We start from the raw sequence: 16,640 nt of genomic DNA on the forward strand, positions 1-16,640 counted from the left end.
TGTAAATATGGCACTGTTTCAAGAAATATCTGTGTACACATGAAACCACTGGAAAGGACTTAAAATGCTGTATTATATATGTCAGGCCTGTCTGTGTTGCTGTAACGCTCCCACAGAAAACAGAGAAGATATGGAGAATGCAGATATGAAGTTAAACTGCTGCTTCTGGTCACACTGGATTATAAATCAACTAAACTACACAAAAATGTTGACCGAGAATCCTGTCAATCCAAATAAGTATATAACAGATGTGTTTCAGATGCAGTATCAGAGACACTTGACAGAGAAAGACATGACGTACTGCGGCAGAGGTTGCTGAGGTTAGAGAGGTGTGGCTATGACATCATTTCACAAAAGTTGCACATTCGTTGCACACACAAAAACACAGCTTTATCTACTGTGGGACCTGCTTTCAAAAAGTAGAGTTTTCGGGCTACAAAAATGCCAGTTCCATGTGGACGAAATGCTGTTACGATATAAAACTTTTGCAGAGATGCCAAAACATGGGCCCTTAAAGTGTGTCAGATGTGTTTCTTCTTTGTTTTGTTTTTTTCAAGGACACCGGGTATGTGTTTGTTTCTAGTATATTGGGGTTTGTTGACAGCACTGTATGTCCAGCCACACAGAAATAAATAACATAAATCAGAATTAAGGATAGATAAGACTAAATGTTCACAACTGATCATTACAACAAGCACAAAAATGAAGCAATATTTCAATCTGTATCAGTCTGTATTTCACAAGAGTTACAGACTAGCTGGTGTCACCCCATGAAACCTATAGTTATGTTATTAATACAAAGAGGATGCACTCTGAGGAAGACCTGGAAGTGTCTAGCCATAAAAATTACAATGCATGACTCTGACTCAGATGTTCTGCATTCAAAAAGGTTTAATCTGGTCACAGGCAGGATTTGGTACACAAAAAGACAGTCAAAGATCAGTAACGGTAATAAATACATAGGGCAAGGCGTGGTTGAAAAACAGGCAGGTGGTCAAAAACACGGCAGGCAATCAGAACAAGGACTATGACAAAACTCGGAAGGAAGGCTGGAAGTGAAGGCGATTAAGCACAACGATCTGGCATCGAAGGACAGAAACAGCAAGATTTGAATAGAGGGTGGGATCATAGTAAATCAGACACAGGTGCAGGAGACAAGCACAAAAAGGGCATGGCAAAAAAAGGGAATAGACACACCCTAAACCAAAGCCCACACCGAAAGTCAAGTGCGTGCAGACAAAGAAACACAAACCATAAAACCCCAGAAAGAAACACACACAGCCTAGGATACATCAGCGCCTCCTCTGATTCACTTGTGACATCTGACTGTACATAAAGCAGAATAGCTGCCCTTAGGCTACATTGCATTGACTTCTTCAAATTTGAAATTACTACTGTAATTTTTTTAAAGGACAAACATAAGGTTTGGTACTGTGACCATTTGCTTCTGCTTTTTCTTCTTCTGTTATAGTGCTGAATTCTAGAAAGGAATGTTGGGATGTGGGGGGGGGGGCGGTGTTGCTAGTCAAAATACTTGCTTGGTGCTACAGCAACTGGTTTCAGGCAAATTGTTTCACAGGTGGGTTGCATCTCAGGAAAAGGATCTTTGGTATGGTATACAGAACCTGTCGTTGCTGCCTCTGGGCCGGGTTCTGTGTTGGGTAAGGTGGCCTTCAAGTGGGATTTCTACTTGTTTATGCTTGAACCTATACACCATCATGACCTTTGCTTTAGCATTCCTTTTGTCAGGGTGTCACAGTGGTAATTCTTCAACATTGCTGTGAGACTGGTTTGGCGTGACTAGTCATGGGAAGATACCTTGTGTATCGTGTTTGGACTTTTTCGCATCAGTCTATATCTGATTGTTGGTGTGGATCCCAGACAGCAGACGCATATTTGAACATGAGGCGGACTAGCATTGTGTAACACAGGCGTTTCATGTTCTTGGGGACACCATTAATATTTCTTTGCGATGGCATCCTGGTGCAGACAGCTTTGTTTGCTGCAGCACTGCAGTTATGTGCTCCAAGACATGGTCTCGTGGTGATTTACTCCCTGGTTGTCAGCATCCTCTACTTGAGTATGTTTGATGGTAGTTGTCCTAAGGGTGAACCTGATTGTCTGACACTTAGCTGGATTGAATTTTATATTCCATGTTTTTCTCCCACTGTTGTAAGGTGGGAGGCAGGCCAAGTGTGCCGCAGCCCGTGCGGTCGCAGAGGCAAAAACTCAGGTCTGGGAGGAGTTCGGGGAGGCCATGGAGGAGGACTATCGGTCGGCCTCGAAGAGATTCTGGCAAACCGTCCGACGCCTCAGGAGACGGAAGCAGCTCTCCACCGGCACTGTTTACGATGTGGGTGGGGAGCTGTTGACCCTGACTGGGGATGTTGTCGGGCGGTGGAAGGAGTACTTCGAGGATCTCCTCAATCCCATCGTTACGCCTTCCGAAGAGGAAGCAGAGACTGGGGACTCAGAGGCGGACTCATCCATTACCCAGGCCGAAGTCACCGAGGTGGTTAGAAAGCTCCTTGGTGGCAGGGCTTCTGGGGTGGATGAAATCATCCTGAGTACCTTAAGTCTCTGGATGTTGTAGGACTGTCTTGGCTGACACGCCTCTGCAACATCGTGTGGCGATCGGGGACAGTGTACCTGGATTGGCAGACCGGGGTGGTGGTCCCTCTGTTTAAGAAGGGGGACCGGAGGGTGTGTTCCAACTATATGGGGATCACACTCCTCAGCATCCACGGTAAGGTCTATTCCAGAGTACTGGAGAGGAGAATTTGACCGATGGTCGAACCTCGGATACAGGAGGAGCAGTGTGGTTTTCGTCCTGGTCGTGGCACACTGGACCAGCTACACGCTCCATCGGGTGCTCGAGGGTTCATGGGAGTTCGCCCAACCATTCCACATGTGTTTTGTGGATCTGGAATAGGCGTTCGACCGTGTCCCTCGGGGCACCCTGTGGGGAGTGCTCTGGGAGTATGGGGTCCGGGGTCCTTTGCTAAGGGCTATCCGGTCCCTGTACGACTGCAGCAGGAGCTTGGTTCGCATTGCTGGTAGTAAGTCAAACCTGTTTCCAGTGCACGTTGGCCTCCGCCAGGGCTGCCCTTTGTCACTGGTTCTGTTCATTATTTTTATGGACAGAATTTCTAGGCGCAGCCAGGGTGTAGCGGGGGTCTGGTTTGGGAACCACAGAATCTCGTCTCTGCTGTTTGTGGATGATGTGGTTCTGTTGGCTTCGTCAAATCAGGACCTTCAGCGTGCACTGGGGCGGTTTGCAGCCGAGTGTGAAGCGTCCGGGATGAAAATCAGCACCTCCAAATCCGAGGCCATGGTTCTCGACCGGAAAAAGGTGCTTTGCCCTCTTCAGGTCGGTGGAGTGTCCTTGCCTCAAGTGGAGGAGTTTAAGTATCGCGGGGTCTTGTTCACGAGTGAGGGATGGATGGAGCGTGAGATCGATAGACGGATCGGTGCAGCATCTGCAGTGATGTGGTCGCTGTATCGGACCATCGTGGTGAAGAGAGAGCTGAGTAGGGGGGCAAAGCTCTCGATTTACCAATCGATCTACGTTCCGATCTTCACTTATGGTCACGAGATTTGGCTCATGACCGAAAGAACGAGATTGCGAGTACAAGCGGCCGAGATGAGTTTCCTTCACAGGGTGGCTGGGCGCTCCCTTAGAGATTGGGTGAGGAGCTCGGTCATTCGGGAGGAGCTCGGAGTCGAGCCGCTGCTCCTCCACGTCAAAAGGAGTCAGTTGAGGTGGCTCGGGCATCTTTTCCAGATGCCCCCTGGATGCCTCGCTGGAGAGGTGTTCCGGGCACGTCCCATTGGGGGAAGGCCCCGGGGAAGACCCAGGACACGCTGGAGGGACTACATCTCTCGGCTGGCTTGGGAATGCCTTGGGGTTCCCCGAGAGGAGCTGGGGGAGGTGTGTGTGGATCGGAAGGTCTGGGCGGCTTTGCTTGAGCTGCTGCCCCCGCGAGCCGACTCCAGATAAAGCGGAAGAAAATGGATGGATGGATGTTGTAAGGTGTTACAGTGTTCTTGGAGCTGGTTGGAGTCTTGGAGCATTGTGATAGCTTGATAAAGGAAGCTGTCATTCATGAAATGTCTGATTGTTGAGGTTATCTGTTCAGTTATGTCATTGATCGAACCTTAAAAAAACCCAGATGCCTCAGAACAGTACCTTGTGGGGCTCCCAAGGTAACGGGGATTGTGTCTGACTGCTACCCTTCCAGCACAGCTTTCTGGTATGGTCTGCTAGGAATTATCTGATCCACCCCCAGCTGTGGTTCCGGACCCGGTAATGCTCCAGCTTTAGCACTATCCTTGATGTATGAAACTTTATCAATAGCCTTTCAGAAATCTAGTAGGACCAAGAGGTTGTTACCCTTGGGGAGTGTTTACACCAATTACTTGGAAAAGGGCCACTAAAAGTGAAAGTCCAGATTCATGTAAAGTGAAAGATTTTTGGATGAAAATATCTTACTCCAAATATAAAACCAGTCAAGTAAGGTCTGGCTTTGAACAACAGTCTCATCTAACATTAACATTTTAATTAACCTTGAAAATGACATTCTTTAAAGGTTTATTCAATGATCAACACTTTGACATGGACATTATTTCTGCAATATGTTTGTCATAGAAGGATTCAAGGTCATTTCAGGTCCTATCAGTTCATGTCAAATCCTCTCCCTGCTCATACCTTTGCTGTTTCACAATATGTCCCATTGGCGCAGACCAGCCACGGCCAATCAGGCCAAAAGCAAACCCAGCATTATCTTTGAAGTGTTTTTCCTGCTGTCCTCATTCTGAAGACCAGTGTGGGATCCACTCTGCTTTCCAACCCTCAGCTGAGCAGATATCCTTAAAAGATCTCATGCACCAGCAGAAAAAAGGATCTTCTCTTCAGAGTCCAACTTTTTGTCCCCTTTAAAGTACTTTTTACTTGTAGAAAAAGTATTCTTTAGAAGGAATGTTTCTGGTCAAGATCCTGTGCTGTTTGGTCTTAACATTACACTTCAATGAAGGGAAGAAAATCCAACTCAAGACAGCAGGTGAGTGACACTTAAATTTTGTTCCTCCATACCACCCCCCCCCCCCCCCCCCAAAAAAAACCTTTTGATTTGGTTTTGCTTCCATTCTTAATAATGAATAAATAATTAATTAATTAACAAACAGATTAATAAGTAATGACTTTTCTAAACTAATGAGTTTGAAGTATAAATCTAGAAGTTTACATCACTCATGATGGGGATGAATATCATGGTACTTTTGGGCTTTAATGGTGTCTTTGAACTGTTCGTTTGCCAGGGTGGAATGGTTGTACTGCATACATCATTATTTAAAAAAAAAAGATTTGATGTGTGCTTGTGATCATTGTTCTGTTGGAACACCCAATTGTGGCCAAGTTTCAACCATCTAGTTGTTGATTTGAGGTGACATTGAAGAATCTGGAGGTAGTCCTCCTTCTTCATTATTCCATCCACTATGTACAATGCACTAGTATCACTGGCAGCAAAACAGCCCCAGAGCATCATGCTACCACCACCGTGCTTGACAGTCGGTACAGTGTTTAGTTTTGAAAGCCTTACCTTTACTCCTCCAAACATAGCTCTTGTCATTGTGGCCAAATACTTCAATCTTGCCTGAGCCTTGATGGTTCCTGGGTTGGTTCTGAACATCCTAACCAATTTCCTGTCATCTGAGGGTGATAGATTGGGTCTTCTTCCAGACCTTGGCAAAGTGGTGACCCATCTGGCTAACATCTACTTCAGTACAGTTGTTTGAACTGATGATCTTGGGATTTGCAATTGTTTAGAAATGGCTCCAGGAGGCCTTCCCACCTTGTGTAAATCTACAGTTCTTCTTTGATCTTCACTGACTTTTTTGGACTTTCCCATTGTTCTGAGTATTGGTCAGCCAATGGGTGCTGTCAAACACGTCCTTTCTATGATGACAAAGAGAAACTACCAGTTATAGTCATTCATGATGACTAACAAGAAGTTCATAGGCTCCACAAATGCAAGCGTGGAAGCAAGCGTGAGTGTGAACTAAACTGCAAATACAATTTATAACATTTGCATAGTCTGGAATGGGTCAAAAGTAAATGAAACCTTTATATAATAATTATAGATCAGTAATTATTCAGCATAAAGTAAACACATCCAATAGAACAGCATGTTCTGATGTTTCTGAACAAACAGATGATTCCTCTGATGCTTGCAGTGCACACAGACCAGAGGGACATCCTGAAGCTGAAAACACCATATGTCAGCAGATCAGTCTTCAGGATGTTCTCAGGAGGTGAGGATACATGTAGGCTGGACTCTCTGGAGCTGCACACAGTGACCTCATGTGACTTCAACAGTACTAATCCACTCATCATCATCACTCATGGCTGGTCGGTAAGGTCAACTCCCAATCTCTTCCACTCGCCACTGCTAGACACATAACATACAGATATCCAGCTGTGTAATGCAAACCTGGTAAGTCAGAACAAATCAAGCCGTTTAATGGAACTAATCACCTCAGGCAACATAATATGTGAGGAGGACGAGTCTACAACTCCTCTTGGACAGGACACGAGTTTATTTACCCAGCTAAGGATGGTACCCATTTAACACTGGGTGAACTAGGACAGCGTAGATGAAGATTCTTGTCCAAGCACACAGACAAGGTAGCGTGACCAGGTAGCTCAACTCCATATCCCACTAAGCTACCTGCTCTACAAGTACTATAAAGCACTCATTCATAATAGCCATTCAATTCAATTAAAATGTTAAATGTGACTAGATCTGGCCGTGGCTCATGCAGTCAATCACTGATGCTCTACTACTTGCACATTAACCCAAAACAGTGGAAGTCCTTTACACAAAGTCAAATAATCTATTAACTGAGATTCTTATTTTAGGGAATACGGCCTTGCCCCAAGCGAAAGAGTTCAAGTACCTCTGGGTCTTGTTCACGAGTGAGGGGATGACAGAGCGTGACATTGGCTGGAGAATCAGCGCAGCAAGGGCGGTATTGCATTTGCTCTACCGTACTGTTGTGACGAAAAGGGAGCTGACCAAAAAGGCGAAGCTCTCGATCTACCTGTCAGTCTTCGTTCCTACTCTCACCTATGGTCATGAGTGTTGGGTCATGACCGAAAGAACTAGATCGCGGGTACAAGCAGCTGAAATGAGCTTCTTCAGGAGGGTTGCTGTTGTCTCCCTTAGAGATAGGGTGAGAAGTTCGGTCATCCGAGGGAGGCTCGGAGTAGAGTCGCTGCTCCTTCGCATTGAAAGGAGCCAGCTGAGGTTGTTCGGGCATCTGGTAAGGATGCCTCCTGGGCGCCTCCCAAGGGAGGTGTTCCAGGCATGTCCATTTGGGAGGAGACCCTGGGGAAGACCCAGGACTAGGTGGAGAGATTATATCTCCACACTGGCCTGGGAACGCCTCAGGATCCCCCAGTCAGAGGTGGTCAGTGTGGCACGGGAAAGGGAAATCTGGGGTCTCCTGCTGGAGCTGTTGCCCCCGCGACCTGAACCCGGAAAAGCGGTTGAAGATGAGATTACATTATTACTGTATGCACATTTTAGTTGACTGCACAAAAAATAATCATTTAGCAATTTGATTTCAAGAAGAATACTCTCCTCAAGCTGTTAAACTTATTCCGGAATATCCCCCTCCTACCTCCAATAGACATTTTCCCCTAGAGTGAAGAAAATGTGGAATGGAATATGGAATAATACTAGCTGAGCGCCGTGCAGTGGCACAAGGCTCACTCTATGGTAGACGAAGGCACAAACCGGAAATGGCACAAAAAATCTCTGCTGTGGGGAAAAAGCCAAAAACCGTTGTCGTAAAAAGCCACAATCCAAGGGTAGACGAAGATAGACATTATAAAGAGGAGTAGATGCCACATTTGTTGTTGAGACACAAGAAATGTGGCCGCCATCTTGGAGAGGTCATCAGACACAGTAATATTTTATAATCTTATTTTCTTTTTAATCTTTCTAACATAATATGTATGAAATACCAAGTGTTCCAATACTTTTGGTGGGCACTGTATCCTAAGCTTATGATGAGTGCAGAATGAATGTGGTATTATTACTGTTTTGTTTAAGAATGTTTAATTTTAACTTTTGCTGCACTTTGTGTGAAATCATAGTCATATCGTATCATAGCTTTCTCGATGACTTATTGAGAACATTTTCTTCATAATCTTCTGCTTGTAAACTCAAGGCATGGGACACTGACTTGCAGGAGGAAATAACACGTAACAGTGTAATACTGCATGCAAAGCAACTTAAACAGGAACAGACAATATCTCCCTGAATCCTCCGTAATGTCATTGGCTAATGAGAGTGTACATTACACCAGAAAAAGTTAAATTCAATTCTAGTATTCCAGACTTGTGCAACAGATGTTGTGAGGACAAGGGTACACTGTTCCACTGTTTATTGCTATGTCCAAAAGAGGTTAGGATCCTGACAATCAGACTCAAGCTGGAACCAATTTATTTATTTTTTAAACCAGGCTTATATCCAAAAGGGCACAATATAAATCATTGTGAACAAATATTCATAAACATGTTTATTACAAGAAAAAGGAGTGATTGCTTTAACATGGAAAAAGATGGACAAACCAAGAATTACACAGTGGTTCAAGGAATAATCTTTGTTTACCTTTGGAAAAAACATACACTGTTAAAGATAAGCAAGAACTATTTCAAAAAGTCTGTGGATGATATATATATATATATATATACTTTAAGAACAATGATGGAACTCAATGAGCAAGCCTTGATTAGGACTCCTACACCCTCTGCAGGATTAGAGTCACATAGTCTATGGATTTGTAGGAGCAGATACAGCACTTGAATGAACACTCAAACTTATGTGCTTATTACTAAAAGTTTCCTTTTATTCATTGGGTTTTGTTTTTTTACAGTTCAGGTTGTTTAAAATGTGCATATTACCTCCACCAATGAATCTGTGCAGAGGTCACGTTTTCACTCCTGTTCGTTTGTTTGTTTGTTTGTCTGTCTATCGTAAACAGCCTGTAACCCACAATTTTGCCATATATCATTATGATTTTTTTTTTTTTTTTTACAAAAGATTCATATCCTGATAGGCAAGAACTGATTCAATATTCAAGGTCATAGGTCAAAGTCAGGAAAAATCTTGGAAAAATCCCTATCCTTTATCATTGAATGAATTTTCAAAAATTCATAACTCTGTCAAAAGATCAAATTTATTTCATATTTGAGAATGTTATGTAGAATGGTTTCCTTTATTGACTGACAAAGTTTGATCCAAATCTGATCTGGTGTTGCAGACTGAATGGTCCCCCCTAAAAATTGGTCCACCCTGCCTTCCACTTTGCATGGGTTAGGGTTTGGGACCACAGCAGCACGTCTGAGACGGACACTCTTCACGCAAAGGGATCACATGGATTAATGTGATTATTAACCATCAGATGACAAAGTAAAACCCCTTAAATCATTCTAAAGTCAATTTTAAGCAGAAACGAGGCAATAATTGGTGAGTCGTTACTGACACTCTGAAATTACGTAGGCACTGCTGGAGCTACTGTGCGCTGTGATCGGTCCTTTGTCTTTTATTATGAAATAATGCTGAATTTATGTGGAAATGATTGTTATACAAATGCTTCAGATATCTGTTGCTGAGATAGATGATGACTGGAGTACAGTTTGAAGCAGAAACAACGCTGTTGAGCTCCAAAATGATACATGCGCAGTGAAGGCAGGGGGACCGATTTTTAGGGTGGACCATTCTGTCTGTGACACCGGATTACAGATTTTGTGGCCATTTATATTTAGCATTGTATATTTTACATTATATCTTAATGTTCCAATCACTCTCATATTTGAAACTCAGGTGCAAACTGGCACTCAATATCAGATGAAAAGTTTGATCCAGATCTGATCGGGATTGTGGATTTGGTGAACATTTAAATTTAACATTGAAAACCCCATTTAATGAATATTTTACGTTATATCTTAATCAAACATGTCCCAATCACCCTCATATTTGAAAGTAAGGTGAAGACCGGCACTCACTATCAACTGACAAAGTTTGATCCAGATCTGATCTGGATTGTGGATTTTGTGGAGATTTGAAGTTAATATTGAAAAGCCCATTGTGTACTTTTTGCATTATATTTCAATCAAAAGTGCCTCAATCACTCTGATTTTTCTGTTATGGATTTACCGACACCACCAAAAATGGATAGAGGTTCCAATTTTATGCCTGTTCATCTGTCTTTCAGTTATCAGTCAGAAACCAAGTACCAAAAAACAATGACAAATTGGGCATATCAGAGATAACCAATGTTCTGTGAAAATTATCTGAAAAAGAATTCAGAAACTGACAAAGTAAAAAAAAAAAAGTGACAACAAAACAAAAAACTTTTCTTATTAAATGCATACTCCTGACATTTGATCACTTCTAATTTAGCTTATGAAAAGTCACTTCTAACAGGACTTTGACCTTGAAAGTATTTCCACAGTAAAAATTTGTGGAATTGGAAGCTAGTGTTGGTGGAGGTTTGGGCTCTATGAGTGTGATGCTCTAGTTTACATATGTATATACTCAGACACGTGGGCAATTTTGTGTTCGGATTTCTACTTTTTATATACAGTAAAACTTGCATAAACTGTCATTGTATAAACTGGATATTCACACTCACATGACAAAAGCAAAAGTCCCAATGCTTTTGTATGGTTTTCCATGTAATAAACACCGTATAACAGATTTTGTATAATGGATTTTCGCCCACATTGGACAAAACGTCCTGTCCAATTGCAATGCATTTCCATTTTAAAAAAAATTTTAAAAACTTCACACATACCAGACAGAGCAGTGTAGGCATGCCCAGTAAGAGAGGTATGAAATGAAGTTCAGCATTGGCACTCTCCGATTTGAGGGAAGTGGGTACCATATTTCCTTGATTAAAAGCCCGGCTGTTAATTTTTTTCAAACTGTGCTTAGACCCAGCAGGTAAATGAGGCAGGGAATAATTCAAGACCGGCGATTAACAAAATGCAGCTTGCTGCCTGCACTGTAATATGGTGTTAAGTTTCACACATATCCCTGGGTGCGATGAACCAATCCGCTTTAGATCAAAGCCCTTTGCCTGGCTGTGAACCCTCTCCAGAGTCTGACATGTACCTGCTAAATGACTGAGACCACAAAGGGCTGTGATTTATCACTTTTATGTTTTCACTCCTTCCTCTCCCGTCATATTTTTAAAGTTTTTTCAGTGCGTCCTCTGATTTCACTTCAATCATGAATCAAATACGTTTGGCAGAAAAGTCCGCAAATATGACCAACTTTACAACAAGGTGCTAAAATGATCCACAAATCATGGAGAAAATTGTTCGTACCATACCGGTGGTTTGGAGGTTGATGATTGCATAAAGAAGTGAAGCTCAATGAGGGACAAATTCATCCAGATAAAGCCGTTGTTCCTGCAGCAAACTGTATAAAAACGGAAAATTTTAAAGGGCAACGCGCACATCGACGTCATTGCATGGTCACAGACTTACGGAGTTGCAGAAGCATAAATCAGGCTTTAGGATTTTAAGGTACCACTCCGCAGCATACTTAGAAAAAAGGATTTTGTCCGTTTTATACATATAGCAGATTTATATTGTAACGGACAAAATTTGCTGGTCCACCTGAATCCATTGTTTGCATGTTTTACTGTATATACTTGAACAACAAAAAACGCACAACTATGTGTTAATATTGCTTTATGTGTAAAATATCTGTCAGATTTTGTACAGGATATCACATACATTAGTAAATGATGGTGTGTTTTAGTTTATGGCGTCAATAATCAGAAAGGTAACGTTCTAGAGCAGATCACAGTCAAAAGCATTTGTGACCACCCTGTACTGTAATTCATGCAGCTGATCTGTGCATGTAACCCACTAAATGGTTGTTGAGGAAAAGCCTGCCACTCTTTCCTCAAGGCATTCTGGAAGTGAACAACAGTGTTCTGTATTGGGATATGAGCATGAACACGATGATCCAGAACACCGTGTTGTGCAACCTCCCTGTGTGATAGACCCTCCTACTTAACCAACGGATGGTCGACTCATGAACATTTAAAGAAAGGCTAGCTTAAATATAAATCTTATTTTTTCTGATAAAACATAATAAAAACATACATTTCCCACCCTTTTTATGATTTTTTTCTATAATTAATAAATGGATAAAATAAAAAAATTATTAAGAACACATCTGGTTGGGCAAAAATTTTGACATATGTATATGGGGACCAAGCTCCCACCTTAATGTATCCATATTGAATTCTATGTGTAAGTGAGAAAAAGTAGGACAGTGTTTCAGCAAAAAGGGGCTTTTTAGATAGCGTGACTGCTATGAAAGAGATTTTCGAGTGAAGCTCATGGGTTCAAAACCATGGGTTCAAAACCAAAAAACTTGTTGAAAGATACTGCAGTCCCAATGTTATTTGACTTCAGTGAGTGTGTAAACACAGGGTGAGCACTGGAAACAGGATCCTGTTGAGAAGAAAAAGCCAGCTGTCTCCGTGAGCGCAGAGACAACCGAGAACCGGAGCAAGTTTTTACAGGAAGTGAGCTTCAAAAGTAGACTATTTATTCATCAGTGTACCTGAGGATATGATTTCAGTTCAAATATAAATTCTTAATCTTACCTGTTACGTCGTTTCAGTCAGATTCATCATCACAGCCTGACAAAAACTTTTCCACATAAAGCATCCTGATTTTGGACGACAACAACGAAGAAAATAGTTCCTTATCATGGCTGAAAAAACATAGTGTTTTAAAATAAGTCTCTGTGTTTTCAGCATGAACCAGAGAATGCTGGGGTTTTGTTCCACAATAAGAAAATTAACTTAAATGTTGAAAAGTCACAGCGCCTCATTCATTCATTCATTCACATTTATCACAGCCATCAGTCGACTCTTCTGCAATGAAAATAAATGCCATTATCCACCAAGACAAAAATAAAATAAAAGCTAAAAAATGTTAAATTACTCTGTTTGGTGTCTGTGTAAGAAGTGAAAGAGATGCAGAGCTTATGGCTTCCTGTTGTATTGTAAGCATATTACCCCATACACATAGATCACACTTCCGGTTTGAATGCAGCGCCTCTAGTGGCAGTTTAATTTTAGAGTGATAATTAAACACATTTAATTATCTTTATTATTATATTTAATTATTATGATCATTCCTTGTCTGTCCAGTTTTTTAGTTTCACTCCTTTCACTGTTTCCGAGGTGCATAAAGTCCTGACGCTCTTAAACATCTCTAAATCAGCTGGTCCTGACAAATTAGAGCCTTACTTTTTAAACCTAGCAGCTGATTTTGTTGCTGCTCCTTTAACATATATTTTTAATTTGTCTCTTGCAACCAATGAACTCCCCAGTGTATGGAAATCTGCTTATGTTCTCCCCCTGTTCAAAGGGGGTGACCCCTTAATATTGAATAACTATCGTCCCATTTCTAAACTGTCTGTCCTAGCTAAGGTGCAAGAACAACTCATTAGTAATCAACTCAAAGAATTTCTTAATAACAATAATATTTTATCTGTTCATCAGTCGGGTTTTAGGAAATCACATAGTACAACTACTGCAGCTTTAAAAGTACTTAACGACTTAAGTGACTCTCTTGACAGTAAGCACCACTGTGCAGCTCTTTTCATCGATTTATCCAAAGCCTTCGACACAGTTGATCACACACTGCTATTACAAAGACTTCTCAGAGTCGGACTTTCTCCACAATCTGTCAACTGGTTTGCTAACTATCTTTCGCATAGGTCTCAGTGTGTACAATCAATGGGGCTCACTTCCAGTTGGGTAGAAATTACTAAGGGCGTTCCACAGGGGTCGGTCCTCGGGCCACTCGTCTTCATTCTATATATAAACAATATTACAATGTTTCTGGTGCTAAATTTAATTTTTACGCAGATGATACTGTGCTATACACCTCAGCTTCCACATTACAATTGGCCGTATCCCAGTTGCAGACTGCTTTTAATATTGTCCAGTCAAATTTTAAAGACTTAAAACTTGTTTTAAATGCAGCCAAAACCAAATGCGTGTTGTTTTCAAACTCCAAATCTAAATCACAGAACTTGCCAGCAGTCACCTCTTCAGAGTACAAATTGAACAAATGTCTCAGTACAGATATCTTGGGATTTTAGTTGATGCCAGTCTCTCTTTTACACCTCACATCCAGCAGCTGGCAAAGAGACTGAAATTGAAATTAGGTTTTTACTTTAGAATCAAGTCTTGTCTGTCATTTGAGGCCAAAAAGCGATTGGTTGCATCTATTTTTCTGTCTGTGTTGGATTATGGTGACATAATCTACATGAATGCTTCTGTTCAAAGCCTGCGTGTTTTAGATTCCATTTATCATGGTGCCTTAAGGTTTGTCACCAACTTAAAATCTCTTACTCATCATTGTTTGTTGTATTCTCCTGTTGGTTGGTCATATCTGTATTCTCAAAGAAAAAGCCACTGGCATCTTTTAATTTACAAATGTATTTTAGGCTTGCTTCCAGCGTATCTCCAGGTTTTTATCAGCACAAAAGCCGCAGGTAGTTATAGTCTGCGCTCCCAGGATCTGCTGTTGCTGTCTGTTCCTGAGGTCAGAACAGAACAGGGAAAGAAGGCTTTTAAATTCGCTGCGCCCTTCACCTGGAACAACTTACAAAATGACCTGAAACTTCAGGAGCTGGTCTCTTTAAATACTTTTAAAGCACTACTACATGACTCGGAGGCTGAAACATCAGTCTGTAGATGTTTGGCCAGATGATCACATGATGCTTTTTTTAACATGTTTCATGAGTATCAATGTTTGTTTTATCCTGTTTGTCTCTTTTGTTTGTTTTAACTTTGTCTCTTTTGCTGCCTGTCTTGGCCAGGACTCTCTTGGAAAAGAGATTTTTAATCTCAATGAGCTTTTCTTGGTTAAATAAAGGTTTGAATGAATGAATGAATGAATGAATGAATTCATAGAAAATGCGAATTTCCAAAATAACTGTTAAAAATTGTTTTATTTAACACTTTGAATAACACTATTATATAAAAACATTAAAAGAGGTCCCTTTTAAACATATGGCTATGTTCCATGCAGTCAAACCAGCATCCACCAAGCCAATGGCGCATTCATGAAGAGTTTCAGTGAGGAGTGGCATGGCAAAAATGCAACAAATTTCAAATTTTATAATTTCTTTTAATCAGCATTGCAATTACAGAGATGTTGAACCCAGTATGTTATGTTTAAGCTACACTGAGTCAAAATAGAACCCCAAAAGCAGGCAGCCAGGAGACGGGCCTGACAGGCCATAACCAAGGTGGTTTAATATTCCACAGTGACAATAGTGCCAGAACAATCCAACGTGACAAACAATCCACAACATCAAAAGACTAGGTGAGAAACAAAACAAGGAAAAACCAAAAACAACTATCAAAAACACAGCGGGGTACAAAACACTTATGGACTGGAGAACAAGGTGGAGATGGACAAGACACATGGCGAAAACAGAGGAAATCAACTGGCAACTGTTGGAAGGAAAGGTGCAACTTAAATACGAACTCAGCTAATGAATAACAGGTGTAATATTAGTAAGTACGGAAAAGCTGGAACACGGGAGGAAATAAAGTAACACACAGAGATGAAGGAATAAAACAAACAATGCGAGGTAAGTGGGTAAATAAAACCTGAACACAAAACATAAAATCATTTACATATCAATCCCTGTTTCCTTAAAAATACACTCAACAAAAATATAAACGCAACACTTTTGGTTTTGCTCCCATTTTGTATGAGATGAACTCAAAGATCTAAAACTTTTTCCACATACACAATATCACCATTTCCCTCAAATATTGTTCACAAACCAGTCTAAATCTGTGATAGTGAGCACTTCTTCTTTGCTGAGATAATCCATCCCACCTCACGGGTGTGCCATATCAAGATGCTGATTAGACACCATGATTAGTGCACAGGTATGCCTTAGACTGTCCACAATAAAAGGCCACTCTGAAAGGTGCAGTTTTGTTTTATTGGGGGGGATACCAGTCAGTATCTGGTGTGACCACCATTTGCCTTATGCAGTGCAACACATCTCCTTCGCATAGAGTTGATCAGGTTGTCAATTGTGGCCTGTGGAATGTTGGTCCACTCCTCTTCAATGGCTGTGTATATGAGCAAAGCGGCGCGCAGCGGCGTGAAGCTCACTCATGGTACCAGACTAAACAGGAAGTGCCAATTTTCAAATCCACAGTAAAAGAGGAAATGTTCAAATGTCAAACACTTCCTGGATTGACAGATGAGATCCCATGGAATCTCGTGGGAACTTGGTGGCAAGCTCACACTCAAACAGGAAGTGCCAATTTATCAGTCACAGTGAAACAGGAAATGTTCAAATGTCAAACACTTCCTGGCATGGGTGGAGCTAGAGTGAATGCCAGGGTTTCACTGGACTCTCCTGAAATCTGATTGGACACAGATGATTGACCTGTCACGGCACCACACGTCTGGTTGAAAGACCTGCATTTTCAAATCAGTGAGCCACACTGACTGCTAGGTTCCTCCTGTCCAGTAGTTTGTGCTGTGTACCACAAAAAGT

General features: G+C 41.5%; 1 protein-coding gene across 1 annotated transcript in view; it reads left to right on the plus strand.

The window, feature by feature from the left end:
• Positions 1-4,789: 4,789 nt before the first annotated feature.
• The window catches only part of lipca (lipase, hepatic a), a 50,528-nt gene continuing 38,677 nt past the window's right edge, over positions 4,790-16,640 (plus strand). Inside the window, exons 1-2 of the mRNA XM_034190084.1 lie at positions 4,790-5,060; positions 6,232-6,410. Coding sequence (XP_034045975.1) covers positions 4,979-5,060; positions 6,232-6,410 — 261 coding nt within the window. The 5' untranslated portion in view covers positions 4,790-4,978. The remainder of the gene's footprint in view (positions 5,061-6,231; positions 6,411-16,640) is intronic.

The sequence above is a fragment of the Thalassophryne amazonica genome, chromosome 2 (genome assembly GCF_902500255.1).
Source record: "Thalassophryne amazonica chromosome 2, fThaAma1.1, whole genome shotgun sequence".
Classification (NCBI taxonomy): domain Eukaryota; kingdom Metazoa; phylum Chordata; class Actinopteri; order Batrachoidiformes; family Batrachoididae; genus Thalassophryne; species Thalassophryne amazonica.